Source organism: Talpa occidentalis, unplaced genomic scaffold (assembly GCF_014898055.3).
Source record: "Talpa occidentalis isolate TD23 unplaced genomic scaffold, MPIMG_talOcc4v2.1 talOcc4.4, whole genome shotgun sequence".
Lineage (NCBI taxonomy): Eukaryota > Metazoa > Chordata > Mammalia > Eulipotyphla > Talpidae > Talpa > Talpa occidentalis.
In genome coordinates this window covers 133,973,085-133,997,567 of record NW_023604295.1, presented here as the reverse complement: position 1 = coordinate 133,997,567, position 24,483 = coordinate 133,973,085, and the positions used below count along the sequence as shown (strand labels likewise).

At 36.9% G+C, this 24,483-nt stretch overlaps 1 protein-coding gene across 1 annotated transcript; it reads left to right on the top strand.

Annotated features, from left to right (window-relative positions):
• The first annotated feature begins 1,036 nt into the window (after positions 1-1,036).
• Positions 1,037-20,565, top strand: CBR4 (carbonyl reductase 4). The gene is made up of 5 exons (XM_037526418.1): positions 1,037-1,363; positions 3,647-3,767; positions 4,493-4,629; positions 6,245-6,379; positions 20,237-20,565. Exons 1-5 carry the CDS (start codon positions 1,222-1,224, stop codon positions 20,413-20,415), a joined length of 714 nt encoding a protein of 237 aa, XP_037382315.1. The 5' UTR covers positions 1,037-1,221; the 3' UTR covers positions 20,416-20,565.
• The last annotated feature ends 3,918 nt before the right edge of the window (positions 20,566-24,483 follow it).

Genomic DNA, 24,483 nt, shown 5'->3' with positions numbered 1-24,483 from the left:
CCCCTCTCCCTAATGTGTTTTTGGTTCATAGTTGCTCGTTGATTTTGATTTTTACTTTATTATAATTAGTGTTTTTCCTGGTCCCTTATTTAGGTTTTCTAAATTCCTGCCATGAGTGAGACCATCTGGTATTTTTCTTTTTCTTTCTGGCTTATTTCGCTGAGCATGATCCCATCCAGGTCCAAATTGCTCGAGTTGCTGCGAATTGCATGAGTTTATTTATTTTTTTTGATTACTGAGTAATATTCCATTGTGTATATATTCTGAGTTTTAACTACAGTGATCAACTCCTCTAGTTTGCCAGCGACTTCCCTGATTTTAGAAAGTCAAGTGCCTTAAAAACCCGGCAGTTCCACAAAATGAAAATGCATACATTGTGCAAAAATGAAAAATGATGTAAGAATTATATAAAATAAAATATTTTAAAAAATAGAATAAAACTGAGACCCTAACCAACCTTGCCATTAATGCTTAGTTTGCTTTTTACAAGGGTGTCAGGACCATGTAATGGGGAAGAATGATCTTTTAAGATGCGGTCATGGGACAACTCTATAGCTACATGTGGAAGAATGAAATTGGACCTTCTGCTTCACATCATGTGAAAAAATAAACTCAACGTGTATCGAAGACTTTAAAGTAAGAGCTTTAACTATAAAACATAGGTATAAATCTTCTTGACTTTGGATTAGGCAAGTTTCATATATATGACACCTAAGGATGTGCTATCAACCAAAGGGGGCAAAAATAATAAACTAGATTTCATCAAAATTAAAAAAAAACAAAAACCAGTAGTTCCAGGCAAACTAGAATACCTGGTCCCTCGAGCTCCAATTCCTATTCCCACGTCGCAGCGACCACGGAGGTACCTCTTAACTACCAGGAATAACTTCCCGACTGAGCAATTCGTTCACGTCTATGCCGGTCCCTCTTCAAGACTACAAGTCCCAGCATGCAGTGCAGCACCGGCCAGCCTGCCTGTGTCACGCCTGCGACCCCGTAGGCACGGCGCCTGGGAGCCCTGCGCGCTGACGTCACAGGCACACGCGGTATTTTTGCGCCTCTTCGCGTCCTCCTGGCTTGCCAGACTCCTCTGGTTTAGGGAGGTGTCGGGGCGCTGCACGGTGCTCCCCACAGTCCTGCGGTCTGGCCTTTAGGTTTTAAGTTTTGGAATCGCGGTGGTTAAAAAGCGGAAAGAGGCCGCCTGTGCAGCCTCGGTCCAAGATGGACAAAGTCTGTGCTGTTTTTGGAGGCTCTCGGGGCATTGGCCGGGCGGTCGCCCAGTTACTGGCCCACAAAGGCTACCGCGTGGCCGTCCTCGCCAGAAATCTGGACATGGCCCAAGCCGCCGCCGGTGAGCTCGGCGGTAGGTACCGAACTACAGCTTTGCAGTGGTGTCAGCAGTTCAAGCGCCGCAGGTCCCCTGGTTTGTAAAACGAACGGGTCAGCCCTTTGGGGCGCTGAGGCTTAGCAGTTCAGCTTTCGGGGTGCAAGAGCACTCCCGAGTTCAGACTGCAGCCCGAGTGTAGACCGCAGCCCGTGCACATACCCTTGCCCGCAGCCTCCCTGTTGACCGCAGAACGCCTCCTGCCGCGCCGCCTGCCGTCCCGGGACTAACTCTTGGAGTTTCGTGGGGACTTAGAGGTCTTTGAGGGCCCATTTATAGGCACCCCCCTCCTCGAGGCTAGGGCTCCCCGGGAGCAGCTGTTTGTTTTGGCAGCTGGTAGGAGAGAGCCACGCAACGGTTAACATTTTCTGTGGGGTAAAGGGCTCGGCCCTGGCGCAAGATTCTGGGCGTCCTGGAAGCTGTGCAGGGGGTTCAGGCAGGAAAGGTGGGTGTGTCAGGCTTTAGGGGCTCCCTGAAGTTGTGCTGAGTGCAGTTCTGGTCCCGGTGCGGATGCTGAGACTTCTGAGTACCAGTGTGAACTACACTGGGTTCGCTCTACCACACCCGCAAGCATTACTGAGTTACCAGGCTTTGGTGACTTTTTTTTTTTTTTTTTTAGGATTTATTTATGCATACAAGAGCTGGGGTACAGGCCAGAGGTGTGGTGAGAGAGAGGATTCACTAGAGACAGTAGGGAGCAGAACAGGCAGCTTGACTGAAATACACTGCTGAGGGGAGCAGCGGGGGAGTCAGGAGAGGTCTGCTGCGCCATGTGGGTTGCTCCCTGGCCCGCTGGGGATCGAACTCATGCTGCAGTGGTTGTGGACAGCTTCATAGGTTGCGTCTTAATCCCTTGCACCACCAGGGAGGCCCATTGGTGACTTTTATGAATGGGCAATTGAGATTTATCCAACCACATTCCTTACTGCATAAAAACTACAATTTTTGCCTGTTTATTAACGGGTTACTACTTGTTTTGTGAACTTTAGTCTTGCTGGTAAGAAGAAAGAGAATGCTAGAAAACTAACATGCTGCAGTTTGTTTAGTTCCGAGAGTGAACAGATGCCTCTCATTTACCTTCCTGGGGCACTGGGAAATCAGCGACCCGGGATGCACCTCGTGTTTGTACCTTATGACATTACACATTGGTTTGGTATCGTGAACTCACCCTAATTGTTTACATGGGTTGGCAAAACATTAGACTAAAAGGAGAAAAAATATATATATATATTTATATAGGCTAGAGAGAATCACAGTGAATGCTTCTTGCTCCTTATATTTATTGCCGTTATGTTACACTAACAAAGGGTGAAAGAGTGATACTCCTTGGGGGCCCCCCCAAGCTATTAGTGTTTGCTGGACTAGGTGAAAATCTTGGTTGAAATTTGCAGACCCAACAAGGCACAGGTGAAAGCCAAGAGTGAGACTCAGAGGTTGTTTGTGGCTTTTCATTTCCTTGAACCATGTGTTTCATCAGTGACTGGTTTTCACCCAGAAAGTGTGACTTCCCAGGTGACTTACTTTTTCTAAAGGTTGAGGGGTAATCAACATTCCTGGAAGTCAGCCGGAAAACAATCATTTTTCAAAAGTCTATTTTAGTGTTAAAATGCTTTATTTTCCTTTGAAGTGTAATTTTGGGGGCATTTAATCAAAACATTTTTTAAAAAGTGGACATTAAAAAAGATGAGTAACAGTTGTTTTAATATTTTTTTTTCCTTCATAGTTTGTAGCGTTGGCATTTTTTTACAGTTTCCTGCTATGTCTCAACCCTCCAAATGGGCAGGCTTGAATAATAGTCATGATAATATGTATGCCATAGTAAAAATAAAAAGACCCATTAGAGTTTACACTTATGGCCAAGAAATCAATTCTACATAACCCTAATAGAATTAGACATAAATTCCAAAACAGGAATATAAAACTCAGAAGACTCTTCAATTGGGTGGTAAGGGGTCAGTATCAAAGCTATATTGTTAAATAAATCTTACAAAGTCTTATAAACAGGAAAAATGCCCTCCTATTTTTGATTAAAATTTTTTTTGAGGTGAACATTCTGTATTACCTGTTTCTCATTTCCCATTCTCTCTCATGTTAGTTTCATTAGACTGAAATCAATGAGAGCAGAAGCCTATGACAGTCATTTTTTTTATCTTTGCATTCTAGATTATCATAGGCCTAGTTTATAATAGATGCTTAGCAAGTATATATTGAATGGTTTTAAACTTCACATTGTAAGTAATTCTAATGTAACTTTGTTTGTAGGAGGTCATTTTGCATTTAGCTGTGATGTTGCCAAAGAACGTGATGTTCAAAATGCATTTGAAGAAATGGGGAAAAATTTGGGTCCCGTTAATTTCTTGGTAAACGCAGCTGGAATTAACAGGTTGGTCGAAAATTTAAGCCTCTAATATGTCTTCTTTTCCTTAATATGTCTTTGACTAGTATGAGTTAATTTATTATGTTGTTTGACTTCTAATTGGAAGAAAAACTATATATTAAAGCTTGGTCTGTTAATCTGTACCATTCTTTCCTATGGCAATATATCTCTAACATCAGTAAGGCCCAGTTTGAGGACTTTTTTTTTTTTAAGTTGAGGAAACATTGGTTTATGTTTCTGTTTTAGAGCTATAGAATCTCCCCCTTCAGGTGTTGTTCTACCACACCACCATAATCCATTGTGTTCCCTCTGGATTTTGTGCTTGCTCCTCCCCTCTTCCCTCCCTGGTGTGGTAGCCTTAATTCTACAGTCAGATTTCTAGGGTATGCTATTAGTTTGGCTATATCTGACCCTTTGTTTCTCTATATTTCTTATATAGATGACACTGTATTTGTCTTTCTCCCTCTGACTTAATTAGTTCAGCATAATCCCCTGTAGTTCCATCCATGTTGTTACAAATGGCAAGAGTTTATCTGAGTAGTATTCCATTATGTATATATATACCATGTCTTCTGTTTTTGTGGCTTCCATAGTTATGCTACTGTAAATAGTGCTGCAATGAACTTCAAATTACTGTTTTATATTCCTTGGATACATATCTAAGAGTGCTTTTTAAAGGAATTTTGAGGAATTACTTTTAACTTTACATGTTGCATATGTGTGTTTTGTAGGGATAGCCTTTTAGTAAGAGCTAAATCTGAAGACATGCTCTCTCAGCTTCATACTAACCTCTTGGGTCCTATGCTGACATGTAAAGCTGCGATCAAGACCATGATTCAACAACAGGGAGGGTCTATTGTTAATATAGGTGAGTCTTCACCTTTGTCAATTTTTATTGTCTCTAATACCATAAAACTATTTAATCGACTGACTTGCCATTTATTCAGGTGTGAAACTTGAAAGAACGGTATTTTGTTATCTGTGGGAAAAAACTGATGAATGGGTAAATGGGAATCACAGATTCTTATCTCTATAGTGGTCAAGCAGGTTAATACCTGCTTAGATGAGTGACATATGACAAATGATGTTCAGCTTCATAGTCCAGTGGCCTTATAGAATGGAAGGGTCAACCACTGCTCAGAATCTAGTAGACAGTGCTGAAAATAAATAAAAAATTATGATTGAAAATAAGAAAATCTTACTACAGAAAGAACTACTTTAACCTGCTAGAAAGTTCATTAATATTTCAGATGTTATCACTTCTTGACCATATGAATATGAATCAAAGCTACTAAAGATTCCTGTTTGGTCTTTTGTGGCTATTTTTCTTCCTGTTTTTCTATCTCCATTTTTCCTTTCTCTCTAATAGCTCTTTATCTTTATTTTCTCTGTTCCATATCTATTTCTGTGCTTCAGGTTCTCGTCCTTTGTTATTAACTGGCATATAATGTATATATATAAATATTTTAAATCTGTCTTGATGGTTATACTGTAAAAAGGGTTTGGAATTTTTTTTCAAAAATTTTTCAAAAATTTTTAAGTTTTTTTTTTTTTAAAGATTTATTTATACATGCATGTAGGAAGATGAGAGGATTCACCAGAGACAGAGTGGGGAACAGAACAGGCAGATCTACTGAAATACACTGCTGAGGGGAGCAGTGGGGGAGACAGGAGAGGTCTGCCTTGCCATGTGGGTTGCTCACTGGCCAGCCGGGGATCGAACTCATGCTGCAGAGGCTGCGGATTACTTGATAGTGCAGTGCTTAACCCCTTGCACCAATTTTTAGGTTCTTGACTAATTTTTTATCATAAATACAGGTCACTGTTGCAGAAAATTATTTCTTCACTTCTGTTTTAAGAATTTTTTTTTTTTTTTTTGCATGGCCAGATGTGCGGGAGGGTGAGAGAATTCACTAGAGACAGAGCGTGCAACAGAACAGGCAGACTGACTGAAATACTGCTGAGGGGAGCAGTGGGTGAGACAGGAGAGGTCTGCGTGCCATGTGGGACCCTCGGCTGCAGGCAGCCTCGCAACCCAGCGCTCAGCTGCTGTGCTACCAGGGGAGGCCCCAAATTTAGTGAGTTTTACTTTCAGATGAACTGTTTTTTTCAGGTGGGAATGAGTGCTTACATCTGTTGTGGAACCATTAATCAGGCTCTATCTGATTTTAAGCTCCTACTAAAAGCCTTTTTGGAATTTTCATTGTGTCTCAGTCATTAGAATGAGTTCCTTTCACTAATGACTCTGTTATCAAGCCCCTGTCTGACATTCAAGGTTCTCCTTAACTTTTTTCAGATCCTGTTTTCTATGTGTTTGGGCTAGACTCACTCTGTTTTATTACTCAAAGTAGTATGACTATGATTGGAATCCCTACTTTTAGCAAAGGAAGAGATAAAATTTTAACTTTCTTGTTTACTGTAAATTATCTGAACATTCAGATAATCCTATTGATTGGACTGAATTTGCTTTCTTTTTTTCCTAGGAAGTATTATTGGTTTAAAAGGCAATTCTGGCCAGTCTGTATACAGTGCCAGTAAAGGAGGATTAGTTGGATTTTCACGTGCTCTTGCTAAAGAAGTTGCAAGAAAGAAAATAAGAGTGAATGTAGTTGCACCAGGTTAGTGAAAAAAAAATTGCAAGCATAATTTTATGTACATTTATTACTTTATACATTCGTAGTAAGGATCAAACGCTGCTCAGAGAGTAATGGAACAGGAACATAGACTCTACATTGGAATTAAACTTGAAATGCCATAGAACGTGACTCTGTCTTGACAGGACTTACATGGCCACACTGCCAGCCCATGCACTGCTCTCAAGGGTGAGGCCAAGAATAATGCCAGGCTGTTTTGTTTGCATAAATCACATAGCATTTTTTACTGCATGATTACTTCCCAAGTAAAACCATGAGAGAAACTTCTTGTTTAAAAATCAGTTAAGTCAAAGTCAGTCAGTTTGTTTAAAAATCATTAAGAACTCTTAAGAGCTGGTTGTCAGAATTTCAGTTAAGTGTGGAGGTGGGGTGGGGTGAGGTGGGGTGGCGTGTAGTGGTGGTGGTGGCTATGGCAACATATATGCAATGACTGAACAAATCCAAATTATGTGCTGTGGAGAACTGCATTTTAAATATCCTTTTTGGGATGTTCCATTGATAATACTCACAGGGATATAATGTTTGCTATTTAATTTATACTTTGTCAAAGCAGATCTTTACAAGTAACACATCTATAACCTAAATGTATTCTGTATGTCTGTTATGGAAAAAACACGTCTTTATATTTAAAATATAAATAGCTTTATAATAACTATGCTTTTACTAATAGTACAATCAGAGGAAATAAACAAGGCTGCATAGGGGATACCATTTTTACATTCCACAGAGCAATCATGTACAACAATTGATTTACTAATTCCAGAAAGTCATTGTACAAATAAAAAACTAATAGAGGTCACATGCATGATATTTGTTTTCAAAATAGACAAGATGCCTTTCAGTGAACTTCAGTGTACCCCAGAGAGCCACCAGGATTCATGTTAAAAAAAAATTTCAATACAAAGAAAAATTTGAAGATGAAAAAAAGATTTGTATACAGACTTAGGAAGTAGAAACATTTTTAAAAATCCCTTTATTAAAATAGTAGGATTTTAACTGATTTTAGCTGTAGTTACCTCTTTGGTAAATGAGTGGCTCTCTGACGCTTATGTATAGGGGTATGGGAGGAGGAGAGTGGTGGTATGTGGGAATGGAAATGAATACAAGCAATTTGGCCTGAACAAGTTTTATCACATGAGGGCAATATAGCTTAGTGCAACTAAGTGTTCTAAAACCAGATTTATTTTGGAGTGGCTAACAGTGACGAGGGTTAGAAAGGTGACTAGTGATGTTTCAAATAGCAGAAATCACAATGGGATGCTTACTACAGACTTGGCTTCCTTTAGGAACTTTATCAGGAACTCTTGTGCTCTTGTTAAACATGCAGGAAAAAGCCAACAGAGATGCAGTTCATCTGTAAGACTAAGCAAGTGTGACTTGTGCTAAGTATACAGAAATCGGAGCCTTCTGAAGAAGGCAGGCAGTACATTTTTGCATACTTACTCCTTTTATTATTTTGACTTTGGACATTCCATAGGATTTGAAAATACTGATGGATTAAATGAGATGCAAAGTCAGTTTGTTCTGTCAGTTATAAGTAATCGAAAAATACTAAGACATAATGATTGGAATTATAGTTTGGATTGCTAAAGGCTAAAGAAATTTTCCAATTCTTATACTAGGGCTTTTTAAAGTAAATTCAGCTATATAACTTGCAAGTTGTTAGTGTTCAAATAGCCCCAATTTTCAAACAAATTCTATTCCATTTGGTTGCCATCTGTGCTCAGTAACACAAAACATTCGACAAACTAAAGACCCATTTTAAAATTTCCTCCTTTGACTTCAACTTCTGGATTGCACTAAAGTAATCTGTAGGGCAGAAGGGAAAGAGGGATGAAGTGTGAGTGTTGACATAACTCTTGAAGGCAGAGCTATAAAACCAGCTTCCACCTTCCTTAAAATACAGAAATAGGAGAGAAAACTTGCTGGAAAACTTAAAAGGTGAAGTTGATCAAAACCTTAGTTTGAGAAAGGTGTCTTGTTTTCTGGTTTCCCTGTCTGATACACAAATGTGCTGGTCCTCACAGTAGGAACTTAAAACAGCACAGCATTATAGGCATCCAGCAGAAGACTCAGTGTGCTTAGCTCACAGGATAGAGTAAGCAGATGGAATTAAAAAAAAATACATATATAAAACCATATTAGGTTGTGTTAAATGTGGAATGCAAAATGTGCATAACCCTATATTATTCTGACAAAATGGACCAGAAACGTTGAATGTGCAAGTACTAATAACAGGGGTGTTAAGATTAGTCAGAAATACCACCAAGTAGCATCCCCAAATATACAAACCAGTTAAGCAGGTATGAAATTAGTATTAATCCAGTTAGAAATACATAATGAAAATTGTGGATGCTACCTCAAATATCTGAGATCCCACAAATTTGCAGGCTGTGTAACAAAGTAGACTCTGGTTTTAAGAGAACGTTAAAATTCAGTGTCCTAAAAATATTACTAAGTCCTAACAATAACATCAGAAATCACTTATCTGGAAATTAGAACCATTTAAATGTTTGTATAGATTCATAAACAATAAAATAAGGAGAAATAGAAAGGATCTTTACAGGGGCCTCCCTGGTGGTCTAGGGGCTAAGTCTCAGTGCTGTCATCTTGATGGCCTGAGTTTGATCCCTGGCCAGGGAGCTAACCCACATATAGTGTAACAGCGCTCTCCTGTCTCACCCGCTGCTTCCCTGAGAAGTGTATTTCAGTAAATCTGCCTGTTCTGCTCCCCACCCTGTCTCTGGTGAATCCTCTCACTCTCTGCACCTTTAGCCTAAACCCCAGTTCTTGTACACAAAAATGGATAAATTAAAAAAAAAAAAAAAAAAAAAAAAAAAAAGATCTCTACAAGGGTGATGTTCATTTTTTTTCAAAAGAATTGAACAAGTTAATTCAGCAGATTGATAACAGGCTGTTGGTTCTCTTGTGAATTATATGGCAATGTGAATAGGCCCAAAGCTGTTAAGAGGAGGTACAGAATGGAGAACTTGGTTCTTTGTCATTTATCAATTCAGCAGAGCACAGGTGGTACAAACAAAAATTTAACTTATCAAGGATGTGAGACCATCACAAGATTACAAAAGTATAAATTTTGGACCAAATGGATAGTTAATAAAAGACAAATACAATGTTGATTGTATTTGTTTAAGTACATACACATGTTGGTGTGTTTAAAATTTCTTATTAAAATAGCTGTTATAGATTTGTGATTTATAGAGATGAAGCCATTAATTTATCTGTTAATTGGTGCTCAAACTGACATCTGGGTAGAGTAATACTAAAAATGAATGCAAAAAGAATCAAGTAACTGGTAAAAAAGTTCCTGGTGACTGGTAAAATAGTCCTTATACTTTGTTTTATATGAAATCCTTATTTTTAAACTTTAATAATAGAATAACTTAAGATGGAAAGCATCTTAGAGATCACTTATTCCAGCAATTTTTACAATTTGAAAGACTGGGACCTAAGAGACAGTATGATTTCCCAAAAGTTACACAGAATTGTTATGTGCAGATTATGGCAGAACTGTTATTAAAAGCTTTTCTTTTGATTTCCAACTAAGGTAAGCTTAAAAATGATGCCTCCTTACATTTCCTTTATATTGTTACAAACCTTAGGTCTTTGTTTTCTTTTGCTCATATGACCTTTTGAAACTATTTGAATTCTTCCAATTTTATAACTTACCTTTACATTCTTTGCCTTTTGCAAGTAACTATTTGATAAAATTGCTTGAATTGGTTGAAAGGGCAGTAAAGTACTAAAACTCAAATCTACATTATTACTCATCAGCTGCTATAATAGAAATTTTGGTTACATATTTCCTGATTTTTGAATAAAATGGGTATTGTCCTACTTTTGCCAATTTACCATGGAATCTTTGTCCTAGATTACTATCGATATTTAAGGATTGATGGCCAGTTGAATAAAAGACATTTAATTTTGATTTACTGGTTCTTTATAATAAAGAGTGGGCTGAAGTAGACCTTTGCCACCTTTCCATTTCAAGTTGTTGATAGCTGCAGTTTCGACCGTATTATTGGTGTTAATTTTGCCATTAATGCTGAATTCAATAGGGACCAGAAAATTATCAAGATGTCCTGATAATTCTTTTGCTCTAATAATGTTTCTTCAACCCTGTTCACTGTTTAGTTACAATAACTACCTAAATCCAAGCATTCTAACTCTGTGGTAAATGACTGTGGTTTAGATATAGCCATTTTGGAGCGGGGGAGGAAGGAATAAAAACCTAATCTAAAGCTGCACCGTGATCTTGAAGCTGCTTTCTCTGTGTCTGTGCTTTTTGCCACCTATTGGATTGTAGAGTTAGCCTGGCATAACCATTTATTGAATAGATTATTTGTGCTTTTACATATAATTTACAAATAATAGATCTATTACAAATAATAGATTATTTGTGCTTTTACATATAATTTCTTCGCTGTTTAGCAATTGGGATAAGGTAGGCAATAAAGTTAATTCTACTTGATGATGATTGAAACTGAGATAGTGTAAGGATAATGCAAGTTTCCGTCACTCATAGTAAACTCACTCAGCAGACTTCCTGGAGTGTCTTCTATGCGCAAGGACTGTGCTAAGTTCCAAAATACAGCGAGTGGAAAAGGCAGATATATATAAACAGATAGTTTTGGTGTCCTGGTATTAATGTAAATTAGAGGTACCTGATGATGCTATGTAATTGCTGAAGAAGGAAACTTGATTTTGTCTAGAATGAGTTAGTTTTCAAGGCAATGGGCTATACAGTGGGAATCCATTTTGTCTACTAGGGATTGTTATATGACTGTTCTGAAAGTATATTGGTATAGCCTTTCTTAAAAATGACTTTTCAGTGTAATTTAAATTATAGGAAAAAAACTGCATACTAAAAATGGGGCCATTTAATAGGGTGACCTTTATTATGTTGGCGATATATTTAGTAGCTTTCATGCTATGAATATGCTTCATTGGTCAGAAGCTAAGGTCAAGTTGAATTGGTAGAATTAAATTGATTCTATGGATTATTAACTTCATTTTAAATAGCAATTTCCATCATATTCTTCATCAGATCTTTTAATAGAGCTGGTAAACATATTAATGTTTTATGTCAGTTTTCCTGGTCACCTTTTTTAAAAAATATTTATTTATTTTCATCCTTTGAAAATATTTTATTTTTTTAATTTAAATTTTTTTATATTCCCCATACAATTACAACCCCCTTATTTTGACTCCAAGCCCTCCTTTCCCCAGCCCCCACCCGCCATAGAGTGTCTCTGGTTCTTAGTTGTTTGTCGATTTTGATATTTTCTTTCTTATAGTTATTCTTTTTCCTGGTCCCTTATTTAAGTTTTCTAGATTCCTGCTATGCGTGAGATCATCCGGTATTTTTCTTTTTCTTTCTGGCTTATTTCACTGAGCATGATCCCTTCTAGTTCCATCCATGTTGCTGCAAATGGCATGTGTTTATCTTTTTTGATTGCTGCGTAATATTCCATTGTGTATATGCACCACATCTTCTTGATCCAGTCATCTATTTTTGGGCATTTGGGTTGTTTCCAAAGCTTAGCTATTGTAAACAGTGCTGCCATAAACATAGGGGTGCAGGTGCTCTTTGGAGTTGATGTTTCTGTGTCCTTTGGGTAAATGCCTAGGAGTGGAATTGCTGGATCATATGTTTAGTAGGTCCAGAAATCTCCACAGTGGTTGGACCAGTTTGCACTCCTACCAATAGTGCAGGAGAGTTCCTTTTTCTCCACAACCTCGCCAACATTTGTTGTTGCTAGTTTTTTTAATATGTGCCATGCTCACTGGTGTAAGATGGTACCTCATTGTAGTTTTGATTTGCATTTCCCGGATGATAAGTGATGTTGAACATTTTTTCATATGCCTGTTGGCCATTAGCATTTCCTCTTCAGAGAAGTTTCTTTTTAGCTCTTCTGCCCATTTTTTGACTAGATTATTTTCTTTGTTTAAAGATTTATTTATTTATACAAGAAGTGGGCACAGTCAGTAGCGTGGGAGGGTGAGAGAATTCACCAGAGTGGGGAGCAGAACAGACAGACCAATGAAATACACTGCTAAGGGGAGCAGCGGGTGTGGCAGGAGAGGTCTGTCGTGCCATGTGGGACCCTTGCCGGTGGCTGGGGTTTGAACCGGCACTGCAGAGGCTGCGGGCAGCTTCGCAGCCCAGGGCTCAACTGCCGCGCCACCAGGGGAGGCCCATGGTCACCTTTAAATTAAGTCTCTAGTTAAGGAAAACAGTTAAAAAAGCAATTCATAACAAGACAGCAAAGAACAAGGACAATAATTAGTTTATCATTTGCTGTCTAATATTCTCTTTTTAAAGATCAATTATTTGTTAAGCTTTAGTATTACTTTAAATACATTTCTCATCATAGAGAAGTCTTACTGTTTGGAAACTATTGAATATGGGAAATAATATTTGATAAATTGAAATCATGATGGATATATTGCTTTATAAAAAATGTTTTCAGTAGGTAGCATGAACATATAAAATATTTCAAGTACAAAATGGTGTAGAGTGAACAGTTCTTCAAAAGCAGCTCCTGTTTCTCTGTATTTCATGTACAAGACAATCATGATGTGTGTGTTTATCCTTTTTTTTAGAAAGACAGATTATTTCATACTATTCAGTGTTTATATCTTGCTTTATTCTAGGACAGCATCTCTTGGAGTTGTTTATGTATTATTCCATATAAAACTGCTTCACTTTTTAAAGTAACAGCTTTATGGAAATATAATTCACATGCCATACAATTTACTATTTAAGTGTATAATTGAGTAGTTTTGGTATAGTCACAGAATTGTTCTCTTATTTCCACCATACATTTTCCAACATTTTTATCATCCCCTAAAAAACCCCATACTCATTAGCATTCATTTATGTCCTGTAATCTCCCCATCTTCTGGCAGCCACTACTCTCTCTTTCTGTAGATTTCCCTGTTCTGGACTGTTCATATAAATCATGCAATATGTAATTTTCTGTGACTGCAGTGTCTTTTTAAAAAGATTTATTTATGTATACAAGAGATGGGGGTGTAGGCCAGAGGTGCAGGGGTGGAGTGGTACGTGAGAGGATTCACCATAGTCAGGTGGGGAGCAGAACAGGCAGATCTACTGAAATACACTGCTGAGGGGAGCAGCGTGCGAGACAGGAGAGGTCTGCTGTTCCATGTGGGTAACTCCCTGGCTGGAGATCTAACTTGTGCTGCAGTGGCTGCCGATGGCTTCATAATGCAGAGACTTAACCCCTTGCACTACCAAGGAGGCCCTGCTGTATCATTTTTAATGGTACATTTTTAATATTTAAAAGATAGTAATGTTTGTTTTATGGTTATACCACATATTTAATCTGTTGCCTCTTGATGGGCGTTTAGTCTTTTTTCTGATCTTTTGTTATTTTAGCTAATTTAGTGACAGTTGTACATAATTTTTTTGCGCTTGTGTGAGTTTGCGTTTATTAATTCTGGGAATAAAATGGTCAAGACTCAAGAATCACAGGGTATATGCATTTAAAATTATACATTTATTTTTATAGAGTACCTTGAGTGCTCCGTCCTTTTCTTTCTTCCTTTTAAGTTGAGAAGACTTTCTGTTTACTACTTGGAGAAAATCTTATCGACAAATGCTTATGTAATCTTTGCAGCTACTCAGAATAGATGTTCTGCTTGCTCTTACATGCTATTTGATATGGAGCTTATTTTCACACTGCTTCCCTATTATCTTTCCCTCCATGCTTACAAACACAATAGTAAGATATCTAGATATGTTTTGATTAAAATCTATGTGTAGTATTTTAGCAAAAGTCTTATATATTCTCCCTTAGAAAAGTTTCTGGGATTATTTTTAAGTCCTAGAAACTTGCATTAGAGAATTGACAGTTGAGCTGATCATTCAAAATACCGATTCCGCAATTGTTAATACGGTAAGAGACTAAAATTGTGGAGTCTTATTTAAGTATAAAAACTCTGCTTTATATAAAACTTGTTCAAAAATTGTCATCTAGGAGTATAAAAATGAGGTGCTATTTATTTACACTACGTAGCTAGCCAAAAATGGATTAAAAAATACATTTCCTTTAGAGTTTATCAAATTTCTTACTGGAATATGCACTTGCTTTCATGGGCAGAGTATTCCTGTTTCTAAAGAGTTAATATTTATAAAAGAATATACTGACTATGTTGTAATTATACTGACTATTTTGTAATATAGTAAGAATATACTGACTATGTTGTAATTATGTGGAACTAAGACTTACTCTTGTTTTAAGTTGAGTGTATTTATCTACCTGTGGTTTAAAGGGTGATAACTTTGTAATCAATTGGAAGCTTTTAACTGTCCAGTGATTAGTAATAACATCATTTGTTAGATAGTGGCATCTAATGGTTTTAATTATTTTTAAAGATTTATTTATTTATTCATATAAGAACTGGGGTACAGGCCAGAGGTGTGGATGGTGAGAGGATTCACCAGAGCCAGAGCGGGGAACAGAATGGCAGATTGACCGAAATACACTGCTGAGGGGAGCAGCGGGCGAGTCAGGAGAGGTCTGCTGTGCCATGTGGGTTGCTCCCTGGCCAGCCAAGGGATCGAACTTGTGCTGCAGTAGCTGTGGATTGCTTCATAGGTTGCGTCTTAACCCCTTGCGCCACTGGGGAGGCCCCTAATAGTTTTAATTTTTATAGCCAAATTGAAACGCATGTAAATATGTAGTAAATGAAAGATGGAGCAAACTTTCCAGAACTTTACAAATATAGCAAATGATACAAAAGTGAGTCCTATGGGAAAGAACAAATTGGAAAGCAATATGGCACAAAAACTGTGAAATATTTAAGAATGGCTGACATCTTTACCCAGGTATTGTGATTCAGACTTCAAAAGACTGTTTATATGCAGTGTCTTGCATTGTGGATCATGTCGTTCATAAACTCTGATGTAAAATGATGCTGAAATTTGGTAGAAGCCTTGAATAATTTATCATTAGACTAGCTTTGTTTTTGATTTCTGACAAATTGGAGGAAGATATGTATGTTTTAAAAAGCTGCAGATAGTTTTTTAGGTCAGTAAAAATACTCTGTATGAGACAGTGGATACATAACATTATGTGTCAAAACAGAACTGGGCCTCCTCGGTGGCGCAGCCTCTGCTGCGCTGGTTCGATCCCCAGCTGTTCCCTGGCCACCGGAGGAGGGTCCCACATGGCACGCAGACCTCTCCTGCCGCCTGCTGCTCCCCTCAGCAGTGTACTTCGGTCCTTGTGCCTGCTCTGCTCCCCGCTTTGGCTCTGGTGAATTCTCTCACTCTCCCGCGCTTCTGACTGTACCCAGTGCTTGTATAAATAAATAAATCTTACAAAAAAACCCCAAAACATAGAACTGTACAATTCAAAGAGTTGACTCCTTACTTAAACTATGTGCTAAATAATATATCAATCTTAGTTCATCAGAAGTTGCACACTAAGGCAAGAATTCTCTTTACTTTCTGCTCACTTTTTCTGTAAACCTAAAACTGCTCTAAAAACTGAAGTCTATTAAAAACATCTTCAGATTGTGATGAGAAACTCTTGAGTCATTGGACATGTTCTTGTTCTCCATATCAAACATCAGCAGAGGCAAAACCAATCAGTATTGGTGGATTCAGCCCTTCCTTTAAACTTGACCTGTAATATTTTAGTGTAGAGTTAAGTGATGGCTGGTGGCTGTCCCATAAGGATTGAGTTTCAACTGTCCATTCACAGGTCTGGGGAGGGGCTGAGGCCAGCTTTCCCTAGTGAAATAAAATCTTTGTCTTCCAAACTTGAGCAGTGGCAGGAGAATCTTCAGTGATCATGACATCTGTCATGATCCCAGTTCTAGACTTTGGTAATCATTGCTGGACTCATTTTCCAGTCTGATCTGACTTGGACACAGGCCATACCAGAGCAGAATCCAGGCTGTGGTGTTGAACAAAATCTTTGAAGCATTAGCCTTTATCTGCTCTGGATGTCTGGCTTACTTGATTGATCTAGTTATAAGGCTTACTTGGAGAAGCACAGTGTGTCCTCGTGGCCCATAAATATGTGGCAGAGGCCTTCTTTCCTTCTTGTTGGGATTGTCCTTGAATTTGTCTCACTGCCTAAATCTCCCTATCTGAGGTTTGTCTTTTCATAACGTATACCTTGTTCTAGATCTGCTTTTTTTTCCCCAAGGTGAAGACACTTCCAGATGGCCTGTCACATGTTGTGTGGCTTTACCCTTTGTCACCAAAAAGAAAAGGACATCAGAACTAACATCCACCAAAAACAGGAGAAATCAATTCCTTTTAGCACAGCATGGGAAAAAACAAAACCAAAAACAAGGCAGATTAGCATCAGTATGTCTTGAATTGGAACTCTAATTTAGTCTACACAGCTTTTAGGGGTAGGCACTAAGGGTCCTTCAAGGGGAGTTCACTGTCCTAACTTCAAATATGGAAATCATGAATACTAATTAATGAGGTGAACTTGTCATCCTCAAATTGTAGTTTTGTAGAAATAAAAGAAATCTTAAAGATCTATCATTTTCATTCTATATCACTCATTTTCCTAAACAGTATTCAGCATGCACTTTTAGATAGTACATGATTTACCCAAGGTAATGGCTTTGATAGTATTAGTAGAGTAGGGAAGAGAGTCTATCTTCATATGTTCTAATGCAGTGATCTTTTTACCACAGAATGCTGCCTTTTGGAAAAAAGTCATTAGAGCCAGTTAGAACCAAAAATTCCAATCCCCTAATTCTAGTTATAAGGTCTTTATTTCTTTTTTTTTTTAAGATTTATTTATTTATTTTTATATGAGAGCTATGGTACAGGCCAGAGGCGCGGGAGGGTGAGAAGATTCACCAGAGACAGAGTGGGAGCAGAACAGGCAGACGGCCGAAATATACTGCTGAGGGGAGCAGTGGGCAAGACAGGAGAGGTCTGCTGCACCATGTGGGAATCTGCCTGGCTGGCTGGGGATCAAACCCATGCTGCAGAGGCTGTAGACAGCTTCACAGCGCTGCGCTCAACTCACTGCACCACTGGGGAGGCCCTATAAGGTGTTTCTTGTAAGCCATTTTTAACTATAGTTTGAGGTTTTTGTCCCCTTCAGATTAAAATACGTCATTGATATTCTGATAATTTGAGAGTCAGTTTTATGCCCAATTACCTGGAATTTAAAATGACCTTAGAATAAAGGATAATTGTAGTAGGAACTCTGAGAAGACACATGAACTTTTAAATGTTTACATTCATAATTTTAATTCAACTTTTTGAACATGCGAGGTGAGTTGTTTTCTTATATTCTCTGAGGCACCTTTGAAAATATGCTAGAGAGGGGCCTCCCTAGTGGCACAAGGGGGTAAGCACCACACTGAAGCAATCTGCAGCCTCTGCAGCACGAGTTCGATCCCCGGCCGTCCAGGGAGCAACCCACATGGTGCAGCAGACCTCTTCTGTCTCACCCGCTGCTCACCTCAGCAGTGTATTTTGGCCATCTGCCTGTTCTGCTCCCCACTCTGTCTCTGGTGAATCCTCTTACCCTCCCGCATCTCTGGCCTGTACCCCAGCTCTTATATGCCTAAATAAATAAATCTTAAAAAAAAAAAGAAAATATGCTAGAGGCATCAAACTGACTATCAGGAAGCCTCATGAGAGTGTTTCTTGATATGACTGGATTGTCTATCGATTACTACAACTCTTCTCGCACAGATTTTGTTTACAGTTTACTTTCAATTCTGCAGAGACTGGTTATCTACCTTTATCATTATCTTTGTCAGCTGCTGCCTTTATTCTTGTTTTCCTTCTGGTCATCTCATTGTTCTTAAAGATGAAAGGGAATGAAGGAAATGCTGCTGACTTAAATGTTTTAAGATCTTTATGGCAGAGGAGATTGTATTTCTCAATGTAAACTTGCAGGGAAGCACACAAATCATGTAAAATTGTTATTCCAGGCTCTCATTACAATCTCAAGTTATTACTTTTCCTTTCTTAATAACATTTTTTGGAACACAAATACATATTGTTGCAGACAGCTTAGAAAGTACAGACCAGTACAAAGAAGAAAATAAAAATCATCACATGTAATTTTACTAGCAAATGATAATCACTGTTAATATTTTGACTTTTTTTTTTAGTTTAGTATATGTTAGTTTTTTGCTTTTAGTAGTATAAATGAATTAATTTGTAACCTACTTCTTAACATACAAATGCTATTTTTCTCTCATTTAAAAATATTCTGTAGCATCATTTTAATACCTATTAGAATAAATTTAATAACATTAGAAATGTTATTCTATTGTGTGCATGGGCCATGATTTATTTTACCAGTTCTTTATTGAAAGACATTCAACTTGGTTCCCGTTTTTCCTAATAATGCTGTCACTTTATGATAGAAAAATCTGATTCTTGCAAGACTTTTAAGAAAATGTCTAGATACTTAGAAGTGAAAACCTAAGGCAAAGAAAAATTTAAAGAACTACATAGTAAACTAGCGGCATCATGTTAATTTTAAAAAATTTTATTTAATGAACTACCATAGTTTTACCTTCTTAATGTTTTGACAGTATAGGGTTTCTCACCTCAAGTGTGGTTGCCATTGCTCTCCCATTACCAAAGCACCCGTAATGTAAATCTTTTTTTTATTTTTTAAGATTTATTTATTTATGTATATAAGAGCTGGGATACAGAGATGTGTGGGGGGTGAGAGGATTCACCAGAGACAGAGTGAGGAGCAGAACAGGCAGATTGACTGAAGTACACTCTGAGGGGAGCAGTGGGCAAGTCAGGAGAGGTCTGCTGCTCCATGTGGGTAGCTCCCTGGCCGGGGATCGAACTTGTGCTGCAGAGGCTGCAGACAGCTTCATAGGTTGCGTCTTAACTGATTGTGCCACCAGGGAGGCCCCTTTCTACCTTTTTAAAAAATATATATTTCTGCATACAAGAGCTGGAGCTGGGGGGGGGTGGTATAAGAGAGAATTCACGAGAGACAGTGGGGAGCAGAACAGGCGGAGTGACTGAAATACACTGCTGAGCAGTGGGCGAGACAGGAGAGGTCTGCTGTGCCATGTGGGTTAGCTCCCTGGCTAGGGATTGAACTCGTTGCAGTGGCTGTGGATAGCTTCATAGTGCTGGAACTTAACCCCTTGTGCCACCAGGGAGGCCCTGCAGTTTATGTGTTAGAACATAAAAGTTTTCTGTAGGCTTTATTGCATATACCAATTCCATGTTAAATTTTGAATATTTACATCATAACTGGGTATGATCATATTTTTCTTATTTGAATAGAAGAAACACTGGTCTTTCTAGCCATCAGATCATCAGCTGTCCTAGCTAAAGGAAATAGAGCTAATTTTTGTCAAAATCGCCAAAGTAGTTTATGTGACCACCTTTGTGATGCCTTCTACTACCTCTGTCCTGCACTTCGTCAAACAAAAATTAATCAGTACCTTGTGTATACCTCTATGAGGATATTCACTAGACTTCCTTATAATTAAGGTTGCAAATGACTCTTTCCCCCATTAATTATAGATTTTCCAAGGAAAACAGTTTTTATTCATTTTGTATCTGCCTACCTATATTGTGTTAGGATTTGGACAAATATTTGGAAATCAGATACTTTAGTGTTTGATAGGTGTTTATTGAGTTAAATTGAATAAAAATATAGACTTGATTACTTGGAAAATGGTTTCTTAAATAAGGTTTATTAATAATGTCAAATTTTCAGTAGCAAATTCATTTTTATTTGAAATTGAGCAATGTCTTAGTATCTATCCTTTTCCACTAAATTAACATTTCTTTTTTAGGATTTGTTCACACAGATATGACGAAAGACTTGAAAGAAGAACATTTAAAGAAAAATATTCCTCTTGGGAGGTTTGGAGAACCTATTGATGTGGCCCATGCAGTTGTGTTTCTTTTAGAATCACCCTATGTTACAGGACATGTTTTAGTAGTAGATGGGGGATTACAACTCGTGATATAATTTATTGATTATTCAGTTATGATGGTGGTTAGAATCAAGGACTATTGGCTGTTGATTAGATTGATACCTAATGGGTGATGTTAGCTATTAATTTGTCCGATTGATGCTACATGGTGATTTCCATCTCTCTATGAATATATCTGAAAAGAACAGCATGTTTTCTAAATGGTATATACTATATAGAAAATAAGTTTTGGCATATGGGCTTTTTTAAGTCATCTAAACAGGTAGTATGTTTTTCTCAGAAGTGGAAAAATTTATGTAGTCTAATTGTCATGAGTTATTTTATGTATCAGGGTGAGTTCTCTAGAAGTTAATATTGTGGGCTATTGCCAAAATAAGTATTTATAGGGCATTTAGCCACCTTGCAAATGTTAAACTTTGTATTTTGCCTTGCAAATCAGTTTTTAGACGATTGAAAAGAAAGTGTCTGACATTGACATTAGTTTAATTTGGTTTCTTTGAGTGGCGTTACTCTTGATTGAATAACTGGGTAAAATAATCTCATATATGATCTATAGAAATTCTCAAAGGTGATTAACCCTTATCTTAAGATTATACTAAATGGTACAGTAATGAATGACATTGAGCTCATTAACTTAGGAAGTGGAAGTATTTTTTAATTCACAAAGCACCCATTATAGCAAGTTATTTAAGAACAGTCTAAGAAATAATGACATTTTAAAAATGAATAAAAATTATGGTAATGCTAATAATACTTGAACAGTCATGAATGTTAAATATTCACTAACACTGAAACATTTTTACAAGGAACAGATAAAGCATTAAAAGAAATATTTGTCTGATAATAAAGACACAAACTACATGTAAAATATCAGGCGGTATCTATTTAGCATTGAACTCTTTTGTAGGGACCAGTATAATATTTTAAATGTTACTGGATTCATATTGATTTTTATTTTTCATTTAAAAGTATTTTTAATATTTGTCTCATTTTAAAAAGTAATCTTTTTAAAGTTTTATCAGAACTGAATTTAATTTTATGAAAATAGATTTGATTTTATATTGGAAGCCATGAATATACTGAAAATACAAAATTATTAAAATAATAAAAATAAAGTTAAATCTATGTTCTAAATCAAGATTTCTGATTCATTGAAAATTACCTAAAATTAATCTTCACATAGTCATAGAAAAATTTAAGTTATTTAAGTGTATGTAAAATATGTATTAATCAAGTGTCTGCTAAATGTAAGCATGGTAGTATATGGAATTTATTAGGCATTAACAATTCATGCACATACAGGAAATGTGGCCATCAGTGTATCTTCAAATGTCGTTGATGCTTCTATACTAGGAGACTGTATGCAGAGTAGGCCCTTTTCCTAATAGTGCTGCCTCACCTTTAGGCCTTTGCTGCTTACATCCTTCTCAGACTTGAGCTCCCTTCTCTGTATATCTCATGTTCTGAAATCATCAATGAGACTGATTTGATTGGTGGTCATTAGAAGGAAAGAAAAATGTACTACACTAAGATGTAGGTTATATTAAGATGTATATAGATTACAGATAGGTTTAACCTTTACGTCTGTATATTTGTACTGTAAGAAGTGTAACTTTTTAAACTGTTCCAACTCCTTCCCTATCCCATATCAAACAGTAGAACATGGGGAGAGATCTTGAAAGAGGTAAAACAAGCCTTCACTGTCCCATTATAGGTGAATTCTCCATCATCTTCTACTAACCTGCTAGAAATTGTAGTTTAATTCTTGTACCATATTGTTGAAGTCACTTGCCAGCTGTTGCTTATGTTCAGGGTTCAAAAACCTCAGTGAAGTAACAAGAAAACTTATTTGTTGCTGTTATCTGACACTTAGGAGCCAGAAATCCAGCCTGTGTTTAGCACTTTTTAAAAAATGGCTTATGGTTATAGCCATTGTATTAAAAAATTGTGTTCCTTTTCATGCTTTTGTTCACATTCAGCTTCTGAGAGGGTTTTCAGCTGTTTCTAGAGATAGAGTTGTGTGTTATAAATTACTTTGGGAACAAAATTTGTCCAAAGAGGATCATTTAATTTATATGCTTCTGTTGTCTAGAATAAAGGGGAAAAAAATCTGGATATTCACGAGTTGGGCTTCACATTGCTGACACATTTTTTTTCCTAGTTTGTAAAATGAAAATATGTGTAAGCTGAGAAATCATACCACTCTCCTAGTTTGACACAGTATACGTAATGTAATAATTTAAAGGTGTTATTTATGTTAATTTCATCTTTTAAGATACTAGTTATATTAAATTCATCTCTATATAAATTCAATATTACCCCAATCAAAATACCACCAGTTTTTTAGTATAGAAATTGATAAACTGATTTTAATATTTTTTAAATTTAAAAAAATATATAATTCTTACATCATTTTTCATTTTTGCACAATGTATGCATTTTCATTTTGGTTATATTCCCCAATTGCACCCCTCCTTATTTTGACCCTAATCCTTCCTCTCCACCCTGTAGTGTGTCTCTGTTTGCTTATTGATGTTGATTTTTACTTTGTATTAATTAGTCTTTTTCCTGGTCCCTTATTTAGGTTTTCTAAATTCCTGCTATCAGTGAGATCATCCGGTATTTTTCTTTTTCTTTCTGACTTATTTCGCTGAGCATGATCCCTTCCAGCTCCGTCCACGTTGCTGCAAACTGCATGTGTTTATCTTTCTTGATTGCTGAGTAATATTCCATTGTGTATATGTACCACATCTTCTTGATCCAGTCATCTGTTTTTGGGCATTTGGGTTGTTTCCAAAGCTTAGCTATTGTAAATAGTGCTGCTATGAACATAGGGGTGCAGGTGCCCTTTGGAATTAATGTTGATTTTAATATTTATGGAAGTCAAAGCAATTTTATATAAGGAGAACAAAAAAATTACTATAATGCTATATTAATCAAGACAGTATGTTATTGGTGAAAGGGTAGACTTATAGGTCAGTTAGAATAGAACCTATCCATGACGCCTCTTAAGAATGGTTAATAGATTTTTGATAAAGTTGCCCAAGCCATTCAGTGAAGAAAGGAAATGCATTTAGCAAATGGTGCTGGAACAACTGTACAATCATATAGAAAATTACCCATGATTCCTCCTTCATACCATACATAAGTTAATTTGAAATGCATAAGACATAAATATAAAAAGTGAAATTGTAAAATTTCTAGACGAAAATTTAGAGAAAACAAATTTTGTGACCTTGAGGTAGGCAGGCAAAGATTACTTAGAGCACAAGAGGCAGAATCATTCTGAGAATACTTGGTAAACTGGGTTTTATCAAAATTAAGAACTTTTAATCTTTGGAAGACAATATTAGGAAAATGAAAAGGCAAGTCATGGACTAGATAAAGTGTGTGTATGCATTTCAAAAGAACTTGTTTCCAGAATATAACAAACTTAAAACTGATAAATCAATCAAATAGAAAATGGCCAAAAGATTTTATTAGACACTTCACAAAAGACCCATGATGATCCTAAACACATGGAAAAATCATCAGTAGTAATTAGGGAGATCCAAATTAAAACCACAATGAGATATTACTATATACTCCCTAAAATGGATAAAATAAAAGACTCCAGTACCAATTTTTGAGAATTTGAGACAGCCAGCCAGAACTCTCATGTGCTGCTAATGAGAATATATAATGCTAAAAAAAAAAAAAAAAAATCCACAAACTCCTTGAGAAACTGTTTAGTAGTATCTTAAAAAGTTAAACATCTGTAATTCAACTCAGCTATAAATTGAGTTAAAGAAGTCAGATATTTCTAGTTAATCAAAGTGCTGGAAAATGCAAACTGATACAAATGGCAGAAAGCCTATGAGTATTGGCTGGGCCTGGGGGTGAATGAAAGGACCACAGATTGGCATGAGAAGACTTTCAGGAGTGGAGAACAGCTTGATCTGATCTTGGCGGCGGTTTCATGGGTACATATGTTTTTGATATTAATCTAGTTATATACTTTGAATGGATTACACCTCAGTAAAGATCAGAGGGCATGGGAAGATGATAGTGGTAAGGGTAAATAAGTGAATTTTGGATCAGAATATAGCCTGAAGCATAGCATT